Here is a 27671-nt window from a genome sequence, read left to right on the forward strand (position 1 = left end):
CTTGTTATCACGTTCCTTTAAATATCTTCTCACAGTGTCATTAATTTAGTTTATTCTCGCAGCCAACACACCGCATCGTTTATAGCCTGAGCTAATCTGCAATGACCCTAGTTGGGGCCTTTAAAACACACATTAAACACACATTAAAACACAAAAATCAAACACAAAAAAAACAGAGACTGCAGTATAATATAACATCATAGCAAAACAGCAGCTTATTCATGTCTGTATGACTGGTTCATTTTTAATAAGCGTTTCAGTTTAATGTTAAAAATGCTCAACTCCTGAAGGCAAAGAACAGAAATGAAAATTTCCATTGAGGCACCTTTCAATTTCCAGTGGATGCTCCACACTATACTGAACACAGAGCTCTCAAAGGAACCACAAGGTCACTGAGCATTATGTAAACAGAGATTAGATTAGTGAATGTGACAAAACTGTCAACATCTAACACGTTTACTTTCTTACGCACTTTGCAGCGGTGCACGCTTATAGGTTGAATGTCTGTTGTTGTAACTATTCTGCTACTGTCAATGCTTCTGTTCCGGTATCAAAACCAGTCAAATAATAATTTGTAAAATAATGGGGTAGGTATCAGTTTAATAGCTCTGGTGGGAAGCAGAAACCACAAAACGGACGTTTTCACACATTTTAAAGCTCATCTTTACTGTCTATGCATGGCACACTGATTTCTGTGAACTTAACAGATGTGTCCGCATGTGTTAATAGCAAATAGATGGTGCATAACTGAGACATTTTCTAGTGAGTCTCATGATTGCTTGTATGTTTTTTTCATTTAGATCTTTGATTATACCTCACCAAGTATCCGATAATAATGTACATTTCCTTGTCTTCATAGTGGGTGGAGTGTGTGTCAACGCCCAGTGTGGTCTAACCAGTACAGAGAGGAACAGCTAACTCAGGTTGAACCTGTTGTGAATGAACTGTTTTCACTGCTGCTGCTCAACAGGTTTGCTTTCAGACTTGACTCTCTGTTGCTTTACTTCGAAATCGGGTGGTTTCTTTCCTGCTATGCTATTTAACTGCAGATACCACAAGCTTCCATATTGTAGTACCTGCACATCTCTGCCACTGGAAATAAGAGACACAGCAGTACAAATTATTGTTTATTTTGCTTCATATATTGATTTTTTTTTATTTTTTAGTTGAAATAGCATCTGTTGGAAAGTCCAAGACAATGGCTATACTGTGGTACAAGGCAAAAGAAAAACCAACATACACTGTAAGACAATACAAAGACATTCTTGTAAACATCAGAGGCAAAGAAGCGTAATAAAAGACAGAAAAACTAAAATTAAGCATGGTAGGTAGATAAAAAAAAAATGTCAGAGTTTTAGCTCCAATCTAGATTTTCTATCAGTACACAGTGACATAAAACACAACACACAGAAAGGTTGTCTGGGAATTCATCATGAGAAAAAAAAAAACAAATAAGTACATCAATACATCGATCAATAAACCAATTCCAATTATCAGAGGTTCGGGTTAAGCTATGAAGGTGAGGATGCCGGGAGGATGGGGTGAGGTGTTTCAGGTACACCGATGAAGGAAAAGTGCTGATTGGTTTACAGTTTGTGAAAAAAATAAACTCACTCGTCCACAAAGTGTCTGTCTTCACATGACATTTACATGTGATGTTATTCCTGCACAAGCTTGTACTCAGAGGACACTTCTTTAAGTTACAGGAAACACCAGCATGCTACCAGAGGCACTCTCTATGGAGTCCAGATAGGGCTTTAATCATATGAAGGACAACTGTACCACAAATAAAACTGTACATTTGTAAGTGAAGATATGAGCACTGACTTTACATTCTTTACATTTCCATTTAAAAAAAAAATCCATTGTGTTGTATCCCACAAGCACAAAACTGTTATTGAGAGGTTGTCTTTGTGTGGATCTGAATTTACAAAATACAAATAAAGATGGCAGAATGATAAATATTTAGATCTGTTCAGGTCTGATATATCCAATACCTTTTGTGCTAGCTAACTGCTCCAAACAACAAGACATGTGGATGTATGAAATAAGATCTGCATTTATGGAAATACAGTCAGTCAGGATTGTAATATATGACCAAAAAGGCCACCATTCAGTTAGATAAAGAGATGCAAACACCTTTAATTACAAATGCACACTTTTTCCCTATCATCCAACTAAAATCATTTCTGCACCAACTTTAACCCATACAGTCTTCTACTGATTCTTTAAACCTTAATTAGTTCATCAAGGATGAGATTGTTGCGACTGGTTCGTCCTGTGAAGGTTGCAGAACTGAAAGACGAGTCTCTGCCCCACTGTCCAAGCACAAAAAGGCAATAAAAGGAACGTGTGAAGCAAGGGCATTATACAAAAATAACTGAATTGTAAATTACAAATCTAGATTTTAAGTTCAGTCTACATTCTTTGCATCATGCACCATCCATAAGCAGCCATGCACTGTGTGATAGATACATGGACAGGCAGGTCCGTTTTAGAGGCTCTAAAGTGCATCGTGTGCCGTTCTTGTCTTAATGAAGTCATTCGCTGGGAGCATATGATGGCTGCAGAGCTTTGTCTCTCAGTTCTGTCAGTAAACATTTTAAGGTGTGCTTGAGTAGGTAGCACAGATGAAAGGATAGATGAATGGATGATGGCTAGATGGGAGGAAGAGCGGGGCTAAATGCTACCCAGATCCACTACCCCTATCACAGTGAGGAACTCTGAGGGTCATGAGGCTGTCTTTGGATGTGCCTCTGTCACCGTACTGCAAATTGGGGGCGGGGCGTGTCAGAGGAGCTTCTCTGTATGACATTTGAGGACAGCAGACTGAATTATTATCTCCCTGCTCCATCATCTACACACTCCATGCTTCTGTTCTGGGCTTCTGCTTGAAAGACAAAGACTGCTTTATTGTCTGTACTTAGTCTCAGAACGCTGGTGTCTTTCCTCAGAAGCTGGAAGATTGTGTCTGTTTCACTCTGCTACCATCAAGCTAAATCTCCCTTTGTCTGTAAGAGGTGAATTCAAGAATCCCAGAGTTTGTGTGACCGAGCAGAAGTGATACCAAGCAAAACATAATCTGACTGATTCTTTGGAACATGCCTTAAATTGGTAATCTGATGACCTTAACAGTGCCTTAAAGCAAATGCAACGGACACATTTCTGTGATTAAACTAGCACCTTTTTGTGATTTGGAAATGCAGTCCACTGAATGTCCTGTCTGTCTGGATTTCAGCATGTTATACCTCGCTGAAGACTTATTGCTACAACCAATCAAGATCCTAAAATTCACCTAGCTACCACACCAACCTTTGAAAACACAATATGTCTAAAATCATTTCCACCTTAATAGCTTGAGATCATGCAAAAGAAATAAACACCTAACACACGAGATCATATTGCAAGTAAATACAAAAAAAGGTTACATATTTCAAACATATGGACAAAGAAACAAAACAAAAGAAAATAATGGCAACAGTAATAAAGGACCAGCACCATCGCTGGCATCATGCAGTGTGTGTCTAACCCAGTCACGCACACACTGAGGCTATGTATCGTGCGCTGAGCTCAAACCTGTCCAGGTTTCCATCTAAACTGCTACCAGTGCTGCTGTCTGTGGGTTCTTATTGAGTTAATGCCCTTGTGCACAAGAGAGCATGGAGATGCCGTGGCCCAGCATCTCTGTGCTGAGTGGGTCTGAGTATGTGTGCTTCTTCTCACCGAAACAAAAACCAGACCATCCTGGGCAATCATAAAGCAAATGTCTAAAACCTTTGAACACTGCCACTAACATTTGTTTTGGCATCTTCTTCTCCTGTGGTCTCTTAAGTAGGACTAGGAGAAGCTAAACCAGCATGAAATACAAAATGGCAGACATGAAGAAAAAAGTGAGAGAGGAGGAACCTTTGGGGAGGTTGAAGCAGCTGCTTCTTTTCTCTCCCTTTAGTCAGTTTTCTCCTCAGTTCACGGGTGAAGTCAAGGAACTGAAAGCTCTCCATGTGGAAAGAGTGTGTGTGTGTGTGTGTGTGTGTGTGTGTGTGTGTGTTAGGGGTTCTTCACAGAGAGGGTGAAGGAGGTGTCACAGTGGTGTTCAGTCACATATGGGTGTCAGTATGATGGTGGAAGTGTGTGCATCTGTGTGAGCATGCGGAATGTAAGATTTGTGAGTGTGAGGTGCGGCGGTCTCAGAGTGAATTCGTTCGTCACATGTCCCACAGTAACGTGACCTCAGTCCCCTCCATCTTTAGTGTAGCTCATCTACTTTGTAAAAATCGTCTTCATGCCCATCTACACGCAGGCCTCGGGCGTGCTGCCGTTGTTCATCTTAACGTAGATCTTGGGATCTTTGTCACGTTCGTCTCGGAGGCGCTGGAGCTGGCGGCTGTGGTACAGCAGGTAGAAGGGCAGGCAGAAACCCAGCATGCTCAGCACCAGGAGACCCACGTTCACCTGGGCACCGCGTGAGTAAAGCAGTTAGATAGAATGATATGGTAAACTTTGAATACTACACTCTTTAAAGCCAATATCTCTATATGTGCATCATCTTACCCATAGGGGGTCTTCCTCCAGGGGTCCCACCATGGCCATGAAGAGAGGTTGCTGGAGCAGGGCGAACAGAGCGCTGATCAGAGACTGCATGCCTGTCAGGCTGCCAAACTGAGAGGATGGATACCTGCAGGGGATAAACAGCATGAGTCATATGGGAAATTTGAACACATTTGTCACATAACTAACCTGAGTGAACTATCAGGCCCATTAAATCAATTTACAGTGAGTCAAATTAAAAACAAATTCACAGCCAGTTATATATCGCATGCCCCCAGACACACTGTTATGTAATATTCACATCCTGTGTAGGCTCATTTTGGATAATACTGTTCTTGCAACTCAGAGGAAATGTTTTGGAAGGTATTTTTATTTCATTCCAAGAAAAATGCCCAATCATCATTTTCTCTAAATGCGGCAGTGTCAGCTAATCTCCAGCTGCAGTCATTTGGAAATTTTTCATAAGATTTTTTAACTCTTATCACCCTGCACACAGTCGCAGGTCAACAGGCAAGAACATGTGGCTGCTACAGGTCAAAGTGTGAGAACACCTCACCTCAACTACGTAATTATAATATCCATTTGCATATCTCCATAATAAATATGCAATGTCTATACATATATATAGTCACTTCTTTTACATGCTTATAGTCCATTTTTAATTATGTGGAGTGCTATTTACTGCAAATATAATATCTATAAGCAAGAAACTGTTTTTCCAGTTTTAACAGATTTATAAACAGAATCCATTTTAGGTGAAGACAGTTTTATTCTTTTTTTTTTTTCACATCAGATTTGGTTAGCTTGACAGCTTTTGTTTTACATTTTTCAGAATACATTTTTTTGTTTATAATTTCAAACATTAGATGATAGTTGGGTTTTTTTTGACCAAAGTAACTGTAGTGTGAAAGTTTAGTGTTAAATACTAAGAACATGTGACTGCGAGCCAGACTTCATCGCTTAACAGCAGTGGTGGACTTCTTTTTTTGCTCTAATACGGGGATGTCAAAAACATGTTGCATTGTGGGCTATATACAGCCTACTTTAATCTTAAGTGGCAGAATCAGAGAAATTATCAAAACTGGTAAAATGTAAAATTACAAAAAAAAAATAAATCCCATAGCACACTGCCCAGAATGCCCAGTAAATATAAAATATACAGTTTTATAAAGTTTTTGTTAATTTGCATAAAATGTTTTTTTTAACAGTGGTAAAAAGTGTTAAAAAAGAAGACATCTTTTTATAGTAGACAAATTTTCTATCACTTGTTTATCTTAATTTAGTAGTATGAATGGCAATGGGGGAGGGGGTCTTTATTAATAGGAAAAGCGGGACAAAATTTATGCCCTCCTTCATTTTGTCTTTGCTGGACCAATTCTGGCCCACAGGCTTTATGTCCAGAATCTTGTGGAAAGTTGACCAAAAAGGGTGATTGCTGGCACAGAAGGACAGAAGAAGAAATGCCTAAAATTCACTTATTTTTAGTCACTTTCTGTATCTAGTGTAGGACAGCATTAGGCTGCATGATTCCTTACTGGTTTGCCATCATCTTTTAAACATGTCACACACTTACACAGCAGCGTAAAGCCCGCCAACTGCAGAGTGGATGAAGCCTCTCACAATAGTGTGTAGGACAAAGGAGACAACCTGAAGTAGGAGAGAAAAGAGGAAAAGAAAGATTTTTACAGTAAATACATGCTCAGGGCCGAGCTGCTGGGTTTTCACTGAAAAACAAAAGGGTTTGTCTTTGACAAATGAGATTCAAGAGAGAACAAAATAAACTGCAACAACATTTTTGTCCATTAGGTGGCTCCACATCACTTAGAAATATCAGCCGCTGCATTGCCATGTGAGTGGTTTGAATATCATGTACATCACTCTCTCTCTCTCTCTCTCTCTGCAGTGTTTAGTCTCCCTCTAGGGGAGACGTACAGCAGCAGCACATGCAGAGGAGCGTGAACCCACACCACCTAAACACTTTAATAAAATGGCTCCCCCAGCCTCCTACTGCATACCTGAAGTGGGAGGTTGGGGATGATGCAGGTGACTCCAAAGCCAACAAGGAGTATGTTGGTGAAGATAAAAGCTCTGGTGGCATTGACGATCTTCTGGATCCGTTTGTCAGGGCGACGGGGCTGCCCAGGCTCTCTGATAGAACAAAAGAAGAAAACATTAAAAAAAAAATTGAGAAAAATAGAATTATTTGTTCTTCCTTAGCGTGCACACTGACCTCTTGGTGCTCTTGTCGTTTTCATCCTCACAGTCTTTAAGCTTCCAGTCCATGACGTAGCCAATGACAGGAGAGGTGACCAGACACAGGAGCTGGAGCACGCCAAAGATGGAGGTGTACACGCTCACTAGGAGACAAACAGCGGCAGAGGCAGCGTTAATACGGTTTCAGGGTGAACATCCGGTAAACAGTATGAAGACATCAGAGGGTGGTGCACACTGACAGGAATGGAAAAACAGTTTGCAGATGTCATGGAGTTATTGGGGGGGCGGGGTCATGCTCTAGACAAAAAAGTGGACAAACAGTTTAGGGTAGGGAGGGGGGCAGAGGGTTGCTAGTGTGGCCTCAGGTCTCTTACCCACTTCCATCCTCTCCACTGCAACAGCAGGAAGCCAGCATGACAGAGATGTCAAAGAGGTGTTAAAGATAAAAACGCAACCACTCTCAAAACATGTATAGCTTGACACACTAACAACCACACACACCTGTGCTGAGGTCTCTGCCTGTTAGGGACTCCAGGATAGTGTTCATGGCTCCCATGTAGAATATGAGGCGTAGCTGAGTCACACACATGGTGATAAGGCTCAGCAAGAAGATGGGACTGAAGATACTCTTCATGAAGCTCTGAGCTGCAGAGGAAATGAGAGAAGTCAGGGTGAGATCAAATCACTGTGTTAATATACCACAAAGATATTAACCAAAAATATTGGATAAGGAGATTTAGGGAAACGTCCAAATCCTTTTATGGAGCAGAAAGTTCTATGATCTATTTTTATGACACTGCCTGCATCAGAAGATGTTTGCAAAATCAACTTTATCTGTGCACGATGTAGGGAACACTAAGAGCAAAAGTGAATGTAAGGACTAAGATCAACTGTTCATTGCTTGTGGGACATGATAATCAGTTTTCAAGTGTTCAGTGGTAAAAAAAAAAAAAAAATCATAAAATATATGAGGCCTAAGTTGTGGTACACTGAGGATGACTTTAGGCACAGCAGTGCTTTGAGATGAAAGTCCAACATGACTGTGCTAATTTGCATAATGAGTCAGCATAAAGGTGTACTGTTTACCACTTTATGAAAATAACTTACTGCGCTAGCAGGGATGCACTAAAATCCCGAGCCAATACCAAGAGATGTATTTACCATATTTGTTTCTTTTCTCATTGCTATTCATATCATATCAGTCAACTAGGCCAGTATCAGTCAATATCGACCTATATCAGGCTCTAAGTTCATTGCTGGTTCGCTGAGTGTTAATGTTAGCATTCAAATGTTTGCTAATCAAACAGGAGCACAGCTGAGGCTGATGTGATGTACATTAGTTCTGAATGTACCGGACTGACTGATATGTTGGCCTGTTTTTACAAGTCTTTACAATTCATCCTGGCAAGACTACGACGTCTGCCAAATTTCATGACAATCACTACAATGGATGAGTAGGTAATTCACTGCAGCCGAAGATGTCAGACTGCTGTAACAGCGATTGTGATGTTTACAACTTTTCCAGGAAACTGATTTTTTTTAAAGAAAAAAAAGATTGCTCATTTCAATAAAAAATAGCAACGTACGAGTGTATTCATAGCATCCTGACAAACAACCTACATGATGATGACCTTGTTTGAAGCCTCCACTATCAGCACCAACAAACTTTCATCTAAAGTACAGATGGTGAAACATGCAGAGTCTCTTTTCACTTTCTAAACAGATGGAAAACTCCACTGGCTGAGAGGAACGGATGAGACTGACATGTAAATTTTCCCACTGGCACCCAGGTGTTATGGTGACATCTTAATGTGAATGAACGTCTGGAGGATTCAAAGGAAAGCGGGTTCTAGGAAACGTTGATCATTAATGAATGCTGTGGATAGAAGTGGAAAATGGACAGCTGTCCATACAGAGAAACCCCGGACACACCAACTAATGATGGGTACCCAGATGAAGCAGATGGGTTCATTGTCTTCAACAACAGGTATCTATCCTGGACTTAATTGTTTGAAAATGCTCATAGAGCACTAAAATAATTTATAAGAGAATACAGCTGTTAATCTAAAACTAGCTTATATTTCATTTCAACATTTACAAAATCTACCAATATATTTACAAAAAGTTCTTTGGCCTTCATTCTCTGTCTACAGCTCTAGTACAAAGTGTACTTAACATACTAAACAAGTGCTGACTGTGCCGGTCCAGATACATGATTTAAGTGCATTCCTAACAGAAAACACAAACATTTGAATCCGACCTTGATCCTTATATCTGAGGAGGCAGGAGGAATAGGCCAAGGCCTAAGATGCATGTACTCTGCAACCCTCACAGCTGCTTCAACTTACAGCAAACAGAGAGAGGAACAAGGTTGTGTTCAAGGGTGTAATATGGGCCTCTTTAAACATCCCAACATGTCCAGCTGTTATGAAACCAGCCACGGGCATCCTGAATGCACTCCAAACACACACACACAGTCAGAAATTCACTGTAATGGCTGATACAGTCCACCGCAGTGCTTCTCTAGGGCTCCCTGCCAGCGCGACACACACCTGCTGAGCCCCTTTCTAAGAACAGGGTCTGAACCGATTCCACGGTCCGTTTGGTACCAAAGAGACCGAGAGAGGTGTGACAAGACTCTCCCACTGGGAGTCCCTGACCCTGTTAGGAAAGCCAGGAGGGACTGAAAAAGTGCATGGGTAACAGAGGTTACCTTAGCATGGATGTGATATTTTTTGCCAACCAACCTAAAACACTACATACAGTGTTATCACATTTTAAAAATGTAAAAACTAACAGAAGTGTTAGCCTTTTTTTTAAAAAATTTCACACTTTTAAACTTCATTTGAAATACATTATTGTTAAATATTCTATGTAAATAATATTCATTGCCAAAATAAATTACAAAATTTTAAGTATATTAATAAGTCTATTGTCTATATTTTAACTTGGATTTATGATTCAAAGCACACAGTAAGGACATTAAGTTAATTTTTAAAAGTTCTATAACACTTTGCACTTACACTACACTATAACAATGGAATTCAAGTCTTTACTTTTCATATCAGTGGGATTTATTTTATTTATGTGGGATTCCACTTGGCATCAGTCCTTTCAAAGAGAAGAGATACACTTTTATGACTTGATTACTGGCAAACCTAACACACTTAGCACCTCTTTTGCTCAGTTCGTTTCAAGTCTAACTGCACCAACTGACTGACTTTTGAGTTGTGAGAATATTCATAAGCTAGTATCTACTCAAGAATGACTAATTTGATCACAAGTTACACTTGTGCTGACTTGTGCATGTTTTTGGATTTCTTCCTCTTACAGACAGCAGTTATATTCTGTCGGCAGCTTGCTTAGATTCCAGTTTTGACGACCAGATGGCAAAGAAAGCCACTGCTAAAAACTGTGAATGGGCTTTTACAGTCTTTCAAGAAACATAACTGTTGCTCCAATTCAACTAGTTTCTATTTTAAGTTCATCCTGTCTTTATATAACAGACTTTAGATGTTAGAGCATATTCAGACTTACTTTCCTCCTGACTCTTGCAATTCACCTCCAGGTCAACGGTGGACAGGCACAGCTTGTTGGCCTCTTGTGTGGACAGCTCTTTGGAGGGTGCCTCCTGCTGCTTTATGGCATGGCCTACGCTCAGACGGCGTCCCACTGTGGTCACCTGCCGATAAAACTGCTTCCCGGTGATCTTATGGTCAAATCCCAGCCAGCTGAATTTGATTTTCACCCTGAGAAAGGAAAGTAAGAAAGAAGGGGAAATGTAAGCAGACACCTAAAGGAAGAGGAAAACAGGCTAAGGAAACATTAAAAGATCCAGGTGAATGAGAGCAAAGTAGGCCAATCATCTGGTTTTATGGTCTTTCCCCTTTAGGGCTCACTTGGTCTCCACTGCATTATTTTGGGATTTACTGCACATAAGTGTGTGCGCTTGTACGTGTATACAATCTTGCAGTGTGTATGAGGTAAAGCAGGGATCTCTTTGGAAAATCCAGAATCCCTAGGCTCAGTCAGAATCCTTTTTCAAGCAGGTATAACTCGAGCTTAGCTAATAATACTGCAGTGGCTGCTTAAAAACAATAGCTGGAAGCTACACATATGTTTATGCGGCTTTGTGTGCATGCCAGACTAAGTATGCCTGTTTGTCTTACGTGAAGTCCATGTCTTCTGGGCCAGGGAAGGGCTCCAAAGGCCAGTTGATGAAGCAGTTCAAGAAGACGAGGCAGGCACAGCCGGCCCAAACCAGAAGGATGGAGATGAATGTGGCACCCAGATCATAGATCACCTACAGGCAGGAAGATGGGACGCACACAAAAACATCATAATGGAGAATCAATAACACACTCTCCAGTTGCAGGGTTATTCCTTCTGAGTTAATATTGCCCTTTAGGAAAATCTTTCAGTCATGGATGAGGACACGTGGATGTTTAAAGTAAATCAAGAATCAGCCACAGTAAGTGAGTGACTGTAAGTTACCTTGATGCCAGGGAAAGTGACAGCAGAGGAAGCATAGGATCCAATCATCAGGGCAATGAAGGTCGACCTCAGATCTCCAAACATGTTGGGCAGCTGTGAAGAGAGCAGCCAGATCAGTTTACACATTTAACTGCAAGACCAAGTTCATTTAAATGCACAAAATGTCCACAGACTCATAAGAAGCAAAGCAGTCAAGCTTGACCTCTTTATGTCACCTAACTATGATTTACATTATCAAAAACTAGTGGCCAGGGGCTTAAAGGAGGACAAAAAATAATCAATAATCCATAGCATGCAGAAACTGCGAAACAAAAACAAAGATAAAACAGCTTTCTCGTTAGCTGTGTTATAGATGAAGGCTTTCGAGTGTGAAAAGTGCCCAGTAGGAGGCGACTCCTCTCATTGCAAAAACAAGTCTGGATCTTTAGAAATCAAATGCAAAACAGCCATCTACTCGCTTGAGAAATAAACTTACCAAACATTTTCCTAATATCTGTAAGGGCTCAGTCGCTACTTTCAAGTTGTCTGATTCCAAATAACAGTCCCATATAAAGCAAAACAGAAGATAAAGCAGCGTAAGGTGTGACTACCCTGTGACTAGTAACTACTACATGCGTGTGCAAAGCCCTGAACTATTCCCCGTGATCCACCACTCAAGTACATTCAGGCAGGCATGTCTCTTTACAGCAATATAATACTTGTTTCTATAGAGCTCGTGCTCAGCCCTGTCGTCCACGTTCCACATTTGTAAAGGCAGATGGTCAAAATGCTGAACTGTTCATGTCTTCTGCTGCAAATGAAAGTTTTTAATGACAGCACACCATGAATCTGTTTTCACTGTGAGTAATATTAGCTCATGTGGGCTAATCTCAGCAAACCGCTATGCTATGCTACATTTTAGCATTTGCTACTTTATACTTGAATTGGTGCCTGAGGAAACAGGCTGTACTGATCAGGAAAAGTTACAGCATTGAACTAAACTTACATGTATCACAGCCCATTAACCTACAGCAGTGGAGCTGCTGCAGCCAAAATGACATCTATTACCCATCTATAATTGGATTAGCTTCATTTCTGCTCTGTGGGCAGCATATTAGGTTGCGCAATAATCTTTGTTGTCATATTTTGTCCTTCAATCCACTTAGACCTGCAAATGGCCACTGACTGTGAAAGAATGCAGCACACTGCATACAAATGGCGAATAGTTTAATCTGCTGCTCACAAATATTGACTGGTGATAGTCTTGTCCCCACCAAGTATTTGCACAATCTGTACTGCCTGCATTGATGAGTTTTTTTTTCCGAGATCTGCAGAAGAGCAGAGACAAAAAAGCTCGGGTCTTGCATAATGACACTCAGCTCTTGACGAGAGATAAGTGTACGCCCTGTTCCTTTACTAGGTAACTTCAGAGTGTAAACAGCCGTCTTGAGGAAGTGAAAAACAGTGTGAACATGAGAGCACCATGTGGCTGACTGGTCTGATGTAGGTCAGAGTTCATCTGTGCCATCTGGATTCAAAGTGCTATATAGGAGAGAGGAAATCAAACTCTAGAGTCAAAAGCATTGAAAGGAAGCTCCCGCAGTGAACAAGCATGGGCAGGGAGTTCAAAATTTGACTGTAACTCATCACTGAAAGCGTTATTATGGGTCATAAATAGCGGAGGCGCTTCCCTCCAGCTCCCCTCTCATTGTCCTCATCTGTCCATCCACCCGTCCATTGAGGCGCTGTGCTCGCCACAGGGGCGAAGCTTGTTAGCCAGCTGCTCGAACCCCCTCACCCCATATGGACGTTACTCCCTGCACTAATTGGAGCAAAGGTGAGCTACAAAAAAAAAAATCACTACACCCCAGCCAGGTCATCCAAAACAACAAGCCCCCCCCAAATTCCTGCGCTACAAGGGGGCAAGTTGGCTGACCTTTGGCTCGCTTGGTGAAGAAGAGACAGAGGACACGTAGATCCCCGTCTCAGCAGATTCTGTGTCACGATGATGGCAGCCCGCTCACAAATCTATGCAGTCAACAGGTTCAGATTTCCCTGCTGACGCTGCAGCACTTCCTCACTCTGGCCTGTGATGATGGCTCTTTTTATGCCAGACTTTTGCAAGAGTTCTGTTATTATATTGTAAATCATGGGAAGAGCTTTGATTTAAACAACTGAATGGAAATTATCAAGGAAAAAGTAATTCAATGTAATCCTCCATTATTTCATTACAAGCAGGGTGTTTAAGGACAACAGAAATCACTCTGGGGGGCAGATTCTCTAATAAATAATTTTAATCCAGGCCCTTAATCCCTAGTTCAAATAAATAGCTCCCCATTCAGTTACCAAATATTCAGTACAGTTAAAAAAGGAACAAGCCCACTGCAGTGTTGATAAGTCAGTCCCTGACTTTTCTGCCATTCACCTTTTTTGTCTGGTGAACGGAACTGTTATCATTGGCATTAACTTCGGTGAGCACACTGGAAAGTGGGAGAAAACAAAATCACGTGAGTGAATGGTAGCAAGCCCGAAGCAGTGGGAAAAAAAGAAAAAAGAAACATAACAGATCTAGTGCTTGTGATACTGCTGAGCAAAACAAGCTTACGTCACACTGGGAGTTTCTGTGACTGACTCTAGTTCTTAGTCAGAGTCAGCTGCTGAGACCACTCTTTTCCAAAAACATGTCACAAACTGGTTTGGTCTGCTAATCATGAAAGGAGAAGTAGGGATTAATGGGTTCAGCAGCGTGAGGACAAAGTGTGGGTGGGTGCGTCGATGGGAGAAGCAGGTGTCGGGCTCGATGAGGAAGAGATAGCAGAGTTTCCGTAACTGCAGTCAATAACACTTAAGTCAGGCAGACTGACCAAAGAATCAGCTGTGGCCTCACGTGCTAACAGACACACTGTAACTGGAAATGGCCTCTCAACAACAGACAAAAGTATGCTCCTGTGATCACAAATTTGTGACGCAGTATAAACACACATTTTTCTCAAAGGGGATTCATTAAGTCTGTATATATGAACCAGCTCTTGATTATGAAAGTGATAAAAAAGCAGCTGACTCTTCATGCAGGCTCACTGCTCTGTGAAGCTCTGTGCACAATCCCACAACACTGCAAATACACATAACATAACATGATAAGAATAGGTAACACCTTGTATTTTGTAATACTGTTTACATGAGCTGTACTAGTGTTTTGTGTCTATCTGCTAAAGGACTGCAGATTTAAATTAGCCACTAGCTTCAGATGAATGTTTTTAAATACAATAGATTTTAGCCCATTTCTGCCGCAAGTAAGATTAAATCTTTAATTTTTCTATCTGCTCATTTCTTATTTGTCCTAGATTTATATCCATCGTGAATATAAATCTAGGTGGTCTTGAAACATCATGTTTTTCCTGGTGCAATAAACAGGTAAATCTGGAACTCTGCAGTGTGCATGCAGTTGAATCTTTTCCCCTGTTATGTGCTTGTACATTAACCATCTTATTAATGTACCCTTACACTTTGTTGGACATATGATAATATTGTAGGGCCATGAGAATATACACTGTTCTGTACTGTGCTCTTCTGTACTTTTTAACACCAAGTCAGATGACATGAGAGTTTTCATAAAAATGTTTTAGTTGCAATTCCAACTTGACAGATAATATTTACAACCTAATTATGATAGATAATGGCTTGAAAATTGTATTCATACTCTTAAATGTCAGCCATAGGATATAGTATATCTGCCGAACACTTTTTGGCAATCCATCCAACAGATGTTTGTTAAGCTAGCTAAAAATCTGTGTGTGTTTTTCAGTCCCAGTCCCTGTAAGACCTGACTTCAGAGAACAGCCGCTTGTTTTGGTGCTTTTTCTAATCATCAGAGGAATGTGTTGCCTATGTTTCTCGGCCTTCAAGGTACAGTATGTGATCACGTAGTTCTTGATCCAACACCTTCCCAGTGTTTGCTCTGGAAATTTCACCTCTGTCCTCACCTTTCTGCTTCACTAAATACAGGCTTTGCTAATCCCTTACTACTTCTATTAGTTTTCTAATCTCCACGTCATCACAAATATCACACTTGCTGTGTTCATTTCTGTTGTGAGTGGTGCAGGAACAGACTGAGAGCAACCTTATACCTCTCTGAAGGTAATAACACCCATCACTAACCGCTCTTGTTGCTTCGTCCCTGAATAGCCCTTTTGTTAGCTCTATGGTCACAGTGTATCCCTGCACAAAGTACACACATAGATGATGGGCCCTGTATTTGAACAGCCACTGAAGGTCTATTTTATCTTCAGAGCAGTGACCTGGAGATAAGAGATCAGGGACTGGTTATTGGGTTCAGCAGGTGTGTGGGTTTTATTTATTTTTTTGGTAATGCACGTGCTTAATAAATGGCGTAAACATAAAGACAACTATAAAACGCCAATATATCTAGAGACACAAATATGAAAGCAAAGAGTGGGCGTTTGGGTTTTTGTTTGAAGGGTATCCATATAACTTATCATTTCACTTATCATTTCAGCAAGCTGTCAATATCATCAGTGTGATTTATGTGAGTGAAAAGAAATGTTTCTTTGACAAATGCTCCTTTTTGGCTAGCCTCAAGGACTACAGAGGTTGTTTTTTTTGCATCAGAACAACCCTTTTATCACTGAGGCTTGATACAAACAGGTGGATTATTTAAAGGCATGCTAACAGTTTAGCATCACTGTTAAGCCACGCACAACTTCAACAACACAGGCTAGCACTGATGAAAGAAATTGCATGGGCTAGAAGCATAGGGTTTAAATCAGTTGGATAACTGGAATTGGTTCTTGATTCTTGTGTTTTTTTAGTATAGTAGTTACCTTTGGCAAGTGTTCTTGTCTATCCTTACATCCTGAAGTATAGCAAAAACTACACATGGAAGTTGGGGACCTATGCAGCGGCCACGTTAGCATTGCCCTATTTTGTTGATAAGGCAGGCGGAATGGGCTAAGAAGTGTTTTATGACCAGGGGGGCATCCTGATTTGATTTGCAAAAGGCAATGTGCAAACAATGTTACTGAGCTTTCCAATTTAGTACAGCACTTAAAAGACCAGCAAACAGATCTGAGCAAAGTTGAAGGAGTTTGCAATGGATAATGTAAGCAAAGGTAATGAAACAGAGTCAAGTTAGATGGATACATTTCAGTCTGTGTCCTGTAGAAAAATATAACGTTTAACATTTTAAATAAACAATCTGCCATCATCAGTGATTTAAAACCATTTTTTTTTATTAACACACCCAAATGGAAAAGGTTTAAATAGAAAAAACAGTATTCCCAAAATAATTTTATGTTAGGCATGTAACATCATAAATCTTTAGAAAAATTGCCCGAAAAAACCCCGACCATAATACTCGATGTGCTTCAGCTGTTAAATTTTAAACACACTTTAACACTACTTGTTTATTAGCAAATATTAACATTAGCATTTAGCTCTACCTTATGACAACAGTACAGATTTGCTAGCATACCTGTGTGAGTCAATACTGTAAAACTTTTTTTTTAATAATGTTTGCTTCAAACAAACGCACAGGCGCGCTGTAACCTGGACAGCGCTCACTCATTGTTATTTGGTGACAGTGCTGAATGTAGTGAGTGCAAACAGAGGAGCTGTGACCCACTTATACATAATAAGTAGACTCTACGTGTTTGTTGATTATATATCAGAGGGGCTTCGGGCAAGACTGACTCAGGCAACTGAGTAAGACTACAGTCTGCATCTACTGTCTTATCACTGGACTGTGCAAACATTCTGTCATTGCAATTTTTTGGCCACGGCACACTTTTGCGCATAGTTTGTACGCCACCAGGAGTAAGTGTCTGTGTGTCTGTTTGCGCTGAGTGTTTAAAACTGAAATGAAAAAGGCAGTGTGAAGTGACAAAGACGTCTGGGTGAGGAGTGGGAAAATATGCTGAGTCTTTTCGTGCAGAAAAAAAAGAAGAGAAAATTCGATTCAGCCCTCTGAGAGGAAAGAACAGAGAAATGAAAGGAGGAAGAGGGTTTTGCTGCAGCAAGTGGAAACTTCAGCACCCTGATGCTGCTTGACCATTGAGAACCAGCTCTGACTGGTCCTGTCCTGAAACACAGGATAGTCATAAAGAGCAGCCAAGTGGGCCATAAGAACAGCAAACACCAGATGACAAACACCAAAAGGCATACTTCATTCAACCTGACGTCATCTCGCTCTCTCGCTTATTAGAAGTCAATTTCTTTTTCTAAACATATTTAGGGGTGAAACCAGCAAAAAACAAAGCCAGCAATGTTTCCACCAGAAATATGACTTTGGAAGGGTGGGGATGTCTCTGAGCTAACATTAAGATCCAACATTGCAGTCATTCCAGCCCCTCAGCCACCCCGATCAGACCATTCATGTCGCTACGTAACACTCGATATTAGTGATAGCTGCTCTGTCTGGCCAGCTTCCATCTCACATTACTGAATAACTCCTGACCCTTTTCACTCCAACATTGTTCCCCTACGTTTTGTGCTGTAAACAATTTATATAGTATACTGTGCTTCCTCCATCTCACTCCAGCCTGATCTTACTGCTTTTTGTTACAACTCCCATCACTTCAACGGGTGGAATGAAGTGCTGTGTGTGCACTTTACACATTGTCCAACTCAGAAGAAATCACTCCCCGTTTCTCCTTTAGCCACATCTCAAAGTTGGAAAGTGACTCAGTGAAGAGAACATTTACATTTCGCAGCTATGACCACAAGTCAGAGAGCTTGCTGGTAAATAAATGTGTTTTCAGATAGAGAAACAGTCTGTGCATTCAAGACATTGGACAAAAAGCAGATTTTTGAGCAGAGCTTCAGATTGAAACTTAGCAAACAGGGTGGGATACGAAATGTCCCACCAGCCAGACAAAAACAAGAGGCGGAGCTTGGCGTGTGCCTGTGGGTGTGGTTTTACAGTATGTATATGTATATGTATGTAGAGGGGTTTGTAACATGAAACTGCTTACAAGTCAAGACTGTAAGCAGAGAGAAAGTCATTATTAACCACAGCTCCCTTCCTCTCTATTGTCTCCTGTGCTCATCCTTCACTGCCTGTTTTCATCGACAGCTTGGGACAAAGAGTTTTGGTAGAATGTAGAATTGAGGCAAAGACAAAGAGTAAGAAGGGGAGAAGCCAAATGAACAGAGACTAAAAAGAAACGTAAAACAGTAGAGGAAGGGGATGATTTTGGGAACATGCACAGATACACAGTGGGGAAATGGCACAGGTCACGGTGGCCTGAGGAGTTTCGGTGACCTATGATAGTCCAAATGCAGCTTGAGAGCTTTCCACGCCCTGAAAAATAAGGTTATAGTTTTCCTCTCACAACCCTTCACACAGACCTTCAGGAAAAAGAGAATGGAAACATAAGCATTCACACAGCAGCACTTTTTATTTGCCTCTTTCTCAGTTTCCCCAGCATTTGACCAATTTAAATTACAGGGGCTCCACTTTTTTATGATTAGGTTTTATTTTTCAATACTTCTTAGCAACATGGACCAATAAAAATTTTAAAAAGGTTAAATTTAGAAGTTTTAAAAATCTTCTACGACCTTCTGAATCTATCGATTATGTGCTTTTTAAGTTCTGCAAACACCCTGACACAGACACACTCACACACACAGAAGTGGCAGTATAACTGAAATGTTTGTCTGGACCTGCAGGGAGCGGTAACTCAGCTAAAATAACACACACACACACACACACACACACACACACACACACATACACACACACACACAGTTTCGACGGTCGTGTGAGAGCAGCTAAAACTGAAACAGGAGAAGACGAAAACAGCCGGGCTCAGACTAGTGTGTGTGTGGGGGGTGTGGAGGGAGGAGTGCAGCAAGATAAAACCAGCTGAACAGCTAGTGCATGTATCCGTCAGGGTCCTAATACACAGCCTGGAAAGGAAATGGAAAAGCATGGGTGGAGAAGACAGACACACATACACACACTACCCTCCTGTTGCTACTTCCTGTTTGAGCCCTTTCTGAGAGAGTCCACCTCGGCTGTTCAGGCAGGAAGAGAAATACTGTAGCTACCATGAAGCAACAAAGTGATACACGCGCTTGCACACATACACACACACACATACGTCCTTGTGTGGATGAAATAATAATGAGGAGAGGTCTTTATTTGGCTCGTAGCCAGAGCAGGAGTGAATAATAGATCACTGCTCTCTGCCTTGTAACAACTCTCTTGCTCACGTGTCCTCTCCTGTGATGCAGCACTTTCTCTGATGAGGTCATCCTGACCACTGGCTATCCTCAGTCACTGCATCCCTCACCACCCTTCTCCTATCTGCACACCACCTCTTATCCCTCTCCTCCAAGCAGTCTGTTGTCAGCCGTTTCTCTCCAGCTCTTCCTTCAGCCATCTTTTTTAAATGTTTCCTCTGTCGAATGCATCCATCTTTCTGCCCCTCACTTCTTTGTATGCACGTCTGAAGCCATCACTTCACTCTCTTCCTCCATCTCCCCTTTTAATACCTTTTCATTTCTCCAGATATCACAATGTTGTGGCTCACTGATATTTAGTACAGGCTGTCATTCAGAGAGGAAACAAACTACATGTAATTGCCAACGAAGTGGAGATTTTAGTGTCGGATTGCGGAGAAGCTGGCAGCACTACCTTTCCTTGAAAAATGAGGTTGTTGTCCTAATAAATGAAAAGCACTGAGGTATTCCACAACACTTTATTTGTAGAGCTATGAGACATTTCGCAGGGTGACGGGATTCTTCAGCGTGCCTCGATGAGTTATGAAGGATATCCTGATAACGTGACCGAAGGTTTCATGTTTAAAACTCTATGCACTGTTCAAGTCATAACATTTCATTCACAGAATGTATTATAACCACACAGTGGCCTGCACAGATTACAGCCTCAGCAGGCAACTACCAAGTCAAATAAGAGAGAGACTCAACAGTGAACAAATGCTGAAACCATACCAAGGAAGAATTCCCCAGCAATGAAGTGAAAGCTAAAGGTCCAGTGGAAAAAGGGTTCTCAAAAGCTTATTTTGGGGCAAATGTAGTTATTTTTTGTTGTTGTTTGATTGCTGATTATATACATGCAGTTTTATGTCCCAATCATGAGAGTCACCGCCCAGTAAAAAACAAGACTTGTGGAGAAGTAGGAATGAAGCAGCGCTTCAGACCAAAGCTAAGTATGTCCCAATATGTGAGCTTCGTAAAGCATCTCTTACCGTCAGTGAAGTGAAGGTCATGCACATGCCTCCAAACCCATTCAATGCCAATGCGAAGAAGATCAGGATGGACAGATCTACCGGAGAAAGCAACACACGCAGATGTTACTAGACCGACTTACTAGGCCAACACATGACGAATCTCACATACTGTATCTGATTAATTAGCATTAATACATCATATGAGCCGTGATAATGTAATGAGATGTATGTGACACAGGTAGAGGTACGTACTGTTGGGGTCTCTGGCACCATAGGCGATGAGAAGACAGGAGAAGGCAAAGCAGGCACTGGAAAGACAAAGCAGTTGGCTATGAAAAATAGGTTGGACAAGAAAAGAACCATCACTATCCAACAGACAGCAGGATTCATGGGCTCACCTCCCCAACAGTCGCAGCTTCCGCGGCCCGTATTTGTCCATGATAATACCCAGGGGCAGAGTTATGGCTGACAGCAAGAAGGAACCCACAGTAAAGGCCAGGTTCAGCATCTCATCCTGGTCTTTGCAGATGGGCCAGCTGTTCATTTCCAAGTACTCTTCTTCTGCACCTTTGGCTGCAGGGGTGGATGTGTTGGAGAAGTTGAAGCTGGAGCTGTTTTCTGGTTGGAAATAAGAGCAGACAGAATTTTATGTACTTTTTTTTCCAGTATTTCCATTTTGCAACATAAGACTAACAAGGCTAAGGTCCTGATGACACAGTTTTCTAGACATTTCTAGAGGTGAGATCTGAAATGAACACTTGCTTGCTTTTTCAGAGCTTATTTCTGATATTGTTCTTGGAATACTGAGCTTTTACAGCCACCCCTCCCCTCTCAGAGCTGAGCTTCTGATCAAAAAAGCCAGGAAACTCATTCAAAGGTCAAGTAAACAACCCAATACAGGGTAAACAAGTACCAGAAATAGACCCAAACTGAACCCCCTGCATGGTGCAGGGCAACTCTGTAACAGTTTTAATCAGTCTACCTCCTCTGGTGAATTACTGGTAAACACAGTCCACTGAGTTCATGTGGAGTCTATTTTTGTCCTTGTGCTCGATAAGACCGCTGCTGTTGGGTAAACTCTGCTGTTGTCAGACAGATAGACAGAGGACACAGAGGAGCACTGATTGAGGAAAGCAACTCGTCTTTGATTAGGCAAGGAAAACAATACAAGTCAAATCAGCATTTACCACATACTTCATATGTGGAGGAGGGAGCTTTAAAGAAAGTCATCTGAGTGTTTTCTTTATTTGAGTCCTGCGGGCAAGTTTGCAACAGCAGCTGAAGCCTCTGCACACTCAGTGTAAACAGAACTGGAAATCTGTTTCCCGTTACAAGAGTGTGTCACTGAGCTCTACTCAAGGGAAAAGTGAGGATGGGAGGACGGATGTGTTGTTGTTGGTCTCAAACCCCTTAGGCATTGGTTTGAGACCAACAGAAAGCTGTTATTTCATATTTAAGGCAGAGTGGTGCAGAAAAAACTGGCATGCACCCTGTGATGAGAGGAGGTGAAAGGTAACGTGGCTTAATGAATATCTGATGACTGCAGGGTCATTCTAATGCTGGTGCATTCATTCACTGAGGAACACAAGGACACTTGAGCTCCAGAGGCTGCTTTTAGCTAAACACATGCAGAAGAGCTCGATTATGCACGAGGGCACAAACGTGGAATGATCTGTGAGATGTTACTAAATGTCTTCCACCTCTAATGTGATACATTTTATTCAAACGCATCCTCAATATAGATTGAATTAATGAAACACACAGTAGGATCTTCCCACAAGGTAGGGTGCATCATCATCATACTGATTTAGAGTAAATGGATAAACTCAACAGTGCATTTCCTTGGTTGCTGTTTCTACAGTTTGGGATTAAGCTTCCAATCTCAAAATCTTAAAATTTTTCTTTAAAAAAAAAAAAAAAGAGCCAGTACACATATGTGAAATTAAAAGCCACACTGATTCATCCACTGGGAACCACGAATAACTCCAAGATATTACATTGAATACATTTTAAATGGCACCTATAGTGTTAATAACAGTGGCGGTTCTTAAATTTGTTGAGACCCTGGGCAAGATTCACAAGAGGCACCCCCGAAGTAATCTTCTTGATGTTTGCTGTATATTTGCTGCTGTGACAACTCAATTTCCCTCTGGGATTAATAAAGTTTACCTGATTCTGATTATGTTATAACCAACAACAACAGTCCTATAAAATGAAAGAGATCATTTTTATTTTGATAACAATGCACAAGATCCAGTTGTCTATGAACGTTCAGCCTGCTAGCTATGCTAACAACCCGACAGGGTGAAGTCAGGTGGGGAAGTCAGATGACTTTGCACATTGCCACTGCTGCAGTTTAACGTTTGTTGCTGGCCTTGCCTGGTAGCAAGAAACACATCTGGTTAGTAAAGTAAGGTGATCACAACAGTCAATAGAGTCTTTCATATGGGCACCACATCTGAAAATAATTTTTTTTTCATCTAATATTGTCAATTATAGATTATGTGCTCTGCCTCCCAGGCAGGTATTTCACATCAACTAGACAAGAGCATTAAGTGCTGACTGTGAAAGAAGATAGCAGCATCTGTCCTCCAGTAGCCCCAACTACTGCTGACTAATCAAATGGCCACAGCAAACATGAGTCAATAATGGAAGAAACATGTCCACGCAAACACACTGAGGCATAAAGCTCCAACTCCCCTTCTCTGAAAACGTCTTTCTGATAAGTCACATACGTCCACCGCTCTTCAGTGTTCTTTTCAACACCACAGGAACCTTCTAAGATTCTCAACATGGCCTTTTGTTTAATAAACTCCTACTGTGGATACAAAGGATGTCAAACAGTCTCATCTACAACAAAGTGATTTGGTTTCATCATTACTGCAATGTGCTAAGAGCACCGTTCTTTTGGCTTGACTGTTTACCAAGAAACGTAGCTTATCACTAAAAGAGTCAACTGACAGGAGAGCATGAAGAGAAACATCGCTCTAGAGCCCACAAACCACAACCATGCTACAGCAGCTGTATTAACACAAAAACAGAGAAGTGACCTCTTAGGAAGGCTGTGCTTCTTGTGATCAGTGGCTCGTGTAAGGATGTGGTTATTATGCAAAGGTCAAGTGATTGTTACAAGTCTGTACACCTACCCATGTAGCCTCAACAGGTAAAATACAAACAGAGCAGCAGCACTCTACTTCAAGTACTGAAATCATGATTTCCTTCGGAGTAAAACAATAAAACTATTAAAAAAAAGCTGTTTTGGTCACTTCACACCATAGAAACACCAAAGGTTAGGAACACAAACTGTCTATTTTTATGATTTGATGTGAGATATATGCGCAAACTGAACAAACAGCTCATTCAAATAGAATATCAGTCACACAAAGAATGATACATTTACACTGTGCCTTCATATTTAAGTCTCTAAAGCACCCCTTTCCTCCCTCATCAGGGCGTCTGTTTGCAGGAAAATGCCTTTTCCTCCTAATTTCACTCACAGACTTCTCACAATTGAAGTGAAATGTAAAAAAACAAAAACAAAATGCAGATTTAACACAATAATGGGTGGTTTTTAAAAAGTGTGGGGCTACACTGATGTGCCAGAGGTCAGGTCACTGTGGAAGGAGCTGAGTCAACAGTAAGCGATACCTAAAGCTTAATCAGAGCAAACAGATAAGGAAATGACCCGAGCAAAACAGTCAGAGAAAGAGAATTATCAGAGCTAAATTGATTTAAAAAAGGCTTTATATGCACATATTAACCCTGCAAGGCTTTCGCAGCTGCTGCTTTGTAGGATACAAAGAGAGAAATACACAGAGGAAGATACAATCAGAGGATCAAAGAGACAAAGACATAGAGCAGCCTGTCTGATGATCACTGTGGAGAATGAAGGGATGAATGGTCTCCTTCACAGGCGGGCTGCAATGGATAAAAACGCAATCCCTGATGATGAAGATGAAGCAGCCAGTTCTCTTCAGCATGCTGTTACATTTCACCTCCTCTACACTGTTTCTGTGGACAGCACTGATTACCGAATGCTAGGATGGAGGAACCACTGTCCTCATCTGGTTGGGTTTTTTTGCTTTTTAAACAGGGCAATCTTTCATAACCAAATAATAACCCTCTCAGTACAGCAGCTCACTGTATCATCTTTGATCACAGAGTAGGAGACAGAATCAAATAACAACAAAATGACCATCTCTGATGCATCTGTGGCATTGTTGTGCAGGAGCACTTTATGGATGCTTTCGAGGGTTTTTCAGACCGAGGCTGCTGTCACCATAATGACCCGTTTTCCACAAGGAGAAGCCAACTGTTGGATCAATGAGAAGCTCTTGTTTGCCAATATGCAGGCAGGCACTTTTCTCAAAGGTCCTGCTCCTGCTGAGGATGAGGTGCCAAAGTAAGATAAAACATGGGTACTTTCTACAAAAAGGTTTGCACACTTGCTTATGTGTTCTGCATAATTCCACAGCAGCGGAACAGCAAGTACACCTGAGTGTTCAGATCAATGTCCTGGGGCTTTCAGTTTTTTACCAGCTCAGGGGATCGTCATGCAGAAAGGAAGAAAGGATGGAAAATGAATGAATTTGATGTGTTTTTGTTAAAACAGGTCAAAGGGGCCCTCAGCAGATACTCATTTGCTCAAGGACTCCAAATAAACAACCCCCTCACCAAAACCACACATGATAACCCAATTACAGTAAAGTAGACTCACCTCGTCCTTTGCACAGGTAAGAGTAGAAGCCCTCCGACTTGAGCATGATGAGCAGGGACGACCAGCCAAGAAGCACAGCAGAGAAAAGCAGGTTCTCAATGACTGCTGTAACCGCCATCCACCAGCGGCGGGAGAAGGCCGTGGCCAGAGTAGGAGCCATTTTGGATGGATCAGAGGTAGCAATGTGCTAGACCTGACCGAATATGAGGAGGGCTGCTTAAGCCTGGAAGATAAGATAGAGACAGCAGAGACAAGATGACAACCAGAAATTATACCCATGGTGAGGTACTTCTTACAGGTTTATTTATAATTATTTTCGTTAAGTCTAGTTCATGTAGTTCTTTAACATTATGAAATATTTGAACAATATGACCTCTTGCAAGTGTTTTAGATGATTCCTGGATCCATATTCTGTACAGGTCTTTTTTTTCTAACCCACTGAGGACGGTTGTGATCGAGAAGACAGTCACAAACTGAAAACGGCTGAGACATTTGAGAAGCAAACCCCTCCTATAAATATTAAACTGTCTCCCCCTGACATATCTGATTGACTCCAGGGTACAACAGGTCTCCCCTTATTGGTTGTTTGTACAGCAGCTACACGTGAGGTTGCTGTTGTATTCCACCCGAATAGGACACAGCAGAGGGTGTTTACATTTTTGAAAATGTTGTTTGTATAAGTTTTGACGTGGAAACTGTAAGATTTAAATTTTATTTTAGTTTTAAAATAAAAAATGCCTTTACAGGACACGACTTCTCCTCTGCTTTTGCTGAAACGTGAGGCGTTTTATTTGGGGTTGTGTGGCAACCCTTTGTCACAAACGTGGTCCGAAAATCCCACTTCAATTGAATGCAGCGCAAGCTCAGCCGGTTCGAACCAGCGCGGCGCGAGACTCAGCTGCTGCTGGTTGGTGTTCAGCGCGAGCGCTTCTCAACAGGAGCTGTTAGTGCAGTGTGCACCGTTACAGAGGCGAACGTCATAACGCAAAAAATACTCACTGGAAATGTATTCAAACATACAGAAATGAATTTATTACGAACACCCAGCCAACATTTATCTGATAATACTGAGCGACATTATGTGTAATTGTACTTGTTTTAATAACCAGATAAAAACTCCATCTGGCTGGAACACATAACCTATCTGTTCCCTTCACTTTGTTCATCTTAGACAGTCATCTTTTGAAAGAAGACCGTTTTAAACCTACTGTCCGCATTTTTGTGTGAATATAAACTTGAGATAGCCTAACTCGACGACCCCAACACTAACGACCGTGAAAATACGCTAATATAGCTTGAACACACACAGACCAGAGTTCATTAGAAGTTTGTGCATTTCTCAGCAACAGCTTTGTCGTACTGAACAATGACACAAAGAACACTGCGATGAACAAGCAGAAGCCTTAGAACTGGTCTGAACTGGACTAAAAGCATCCGCACAAAACACCCCCTCCACCTTCCTCGATCCACATCTCTAGCCCCCTGCACGCGACACAGAACATTATATTCCTATTCCGGTTTTGAATTTCAATATAAAACGCGTTCGCGTTCAGCCGCGCGCTCTCAGCGCTCGACGCATTCTTGCTGCTTTTATTTTTGAAAACCACTTCGCCTGATTTTCCGGGTCTGCACACTTTAGGCTTCAGCACTTGACGCCGATCTCAGCCAGAAGCTCTCAGCTGTTCAGTATCAACAACAGCTCAGGGGGAACCGCCGTAATCATGCCCAAACAAAGACAGTTAACTAGACACAAACAGCCTCCAAAACAAAGCATCCCCGCTATCACTTTGCTTCTTGACAGCAGCTTCCGTCACATTACTTTTACCATAAATCGAACCAGTACTTTAAAGGCACCTTCAGTTTGGTTAATAACAGTTTGGTTATTAATGATTAATAAAGAGAGGAAAATTAAGTATGTTCGTGTGTGTGAGTGCCTGTGTAAATATGGACTGTGTTATCATATCAGTTGTAAGTTTGCTGTAAAAAAGCGCTGAAAAAACGAAGCGCGGATGGAAAATGACTGACACACAGTGAGAGGCTGGATGAAGTTGATGAGAGAGTCACGGCTGTTGCAGCTCGAGCTTCCTCTCAACAGCCTTTAAGCAAAGCGGAGACACTGTGAGTGAAGGAGGACACTGCAACACGCCGCCTGTCACAGATCATGTCCTCTCAGAGTATGTGCAGCCTCTTTCCCGGGGAGCAGTGTCTGCAGAGCATCCTGTGGTGCGAAACTCACCTGAAGCGCGCGCGTCTATGGGTCTTGGAGGTGGCGTGGGTGTGGGGGGGTTCAGCTGAGCGGCTCGGTCCTCGCAGTCAAATCCGCCTCTGCGGGTGAGAGCGTCGGTCGGTGGAAGAGACGCGGGGCAGCAGTGACAGCTCACAGCCAGGTGCCCCCTGGCTTTCTTCAGTTCTCAGTTTTCCTTCTCGGGGGTCGTCGCCTCCTGTTTTATATGAGCGCAGCAGCGGTACACAAACAACAGAGCCTCTCCATTGGCTACTGGCTGAGC

At 41.7% G+C, this 27671-nt stretch overlaps 1 protein-coding gene across 2 annotated transcripts; it reads right to left on the reverse strand.

The window, feature by feature from the left end:
* Positions 1 to 1116: 1116 nt before the first annotated feature.
* On the reverse strand, positions 1117 to 27589 carry LOC120729751 (large neutral amino acids transporter small subunit 4-like). Of its 2 annotated transcripts, XM_040025620.1 has the most exons (15): positions 27401 to 27589; positions 25165 to 25387; positions 20846 to 21065; positions 20700 to 20755; positions 20466 to 20542; positions 11257 to 11349; positions 10932 to 11065; positions 10300 to 10511; positions 7264 to 7407; positions 7137 to 7154; positions 6779 to 6905; positions 6564 to 6696; positions 6122 to 6195; positions 4552 to 4675; positions 1117 to 4452 (listed from the first exon to the last, which is right to left on the reverse strand). In XM_040025620.1, exons 2-15 carry the CDS (start codon positions 25322 to 25324, stop codon positions 4291 to 4293), a joined length of 1734 nt encoding a protein of 577 aa, XP_039881554.1. In that variant the 5' UTR covers positions 25325 to 25387; positions 27401 to 27589; the 3' UTR covers positions 1117 to 4290. The 2 variants fall into 2 exon arrangements, with proteins under 2 accessions (XP_039881554.1, XP_039881562.1); XM_040025628.1 differs by lacking the exon at positions 7137 to 7154.
* Between the last annotated feature and the right edge of the window lie 82 nt (positions 27590 to 27671).

This window comes from Simochromis diagramma, unplaced genomic scaffold, assembly GCF_900408965.1.
Source record: "Simochromis diagramma unplaced genomic scaffold, fSimDia1.1 OVJJ01000348.1, whole genome shotgun sequence".
Taxonomy (NCBI): Eukaryota; Metazoa; Chordata; class Actinopteri; order Cichliformes; family Cichlidae; genus Simochromis; species Simochromis diagramma.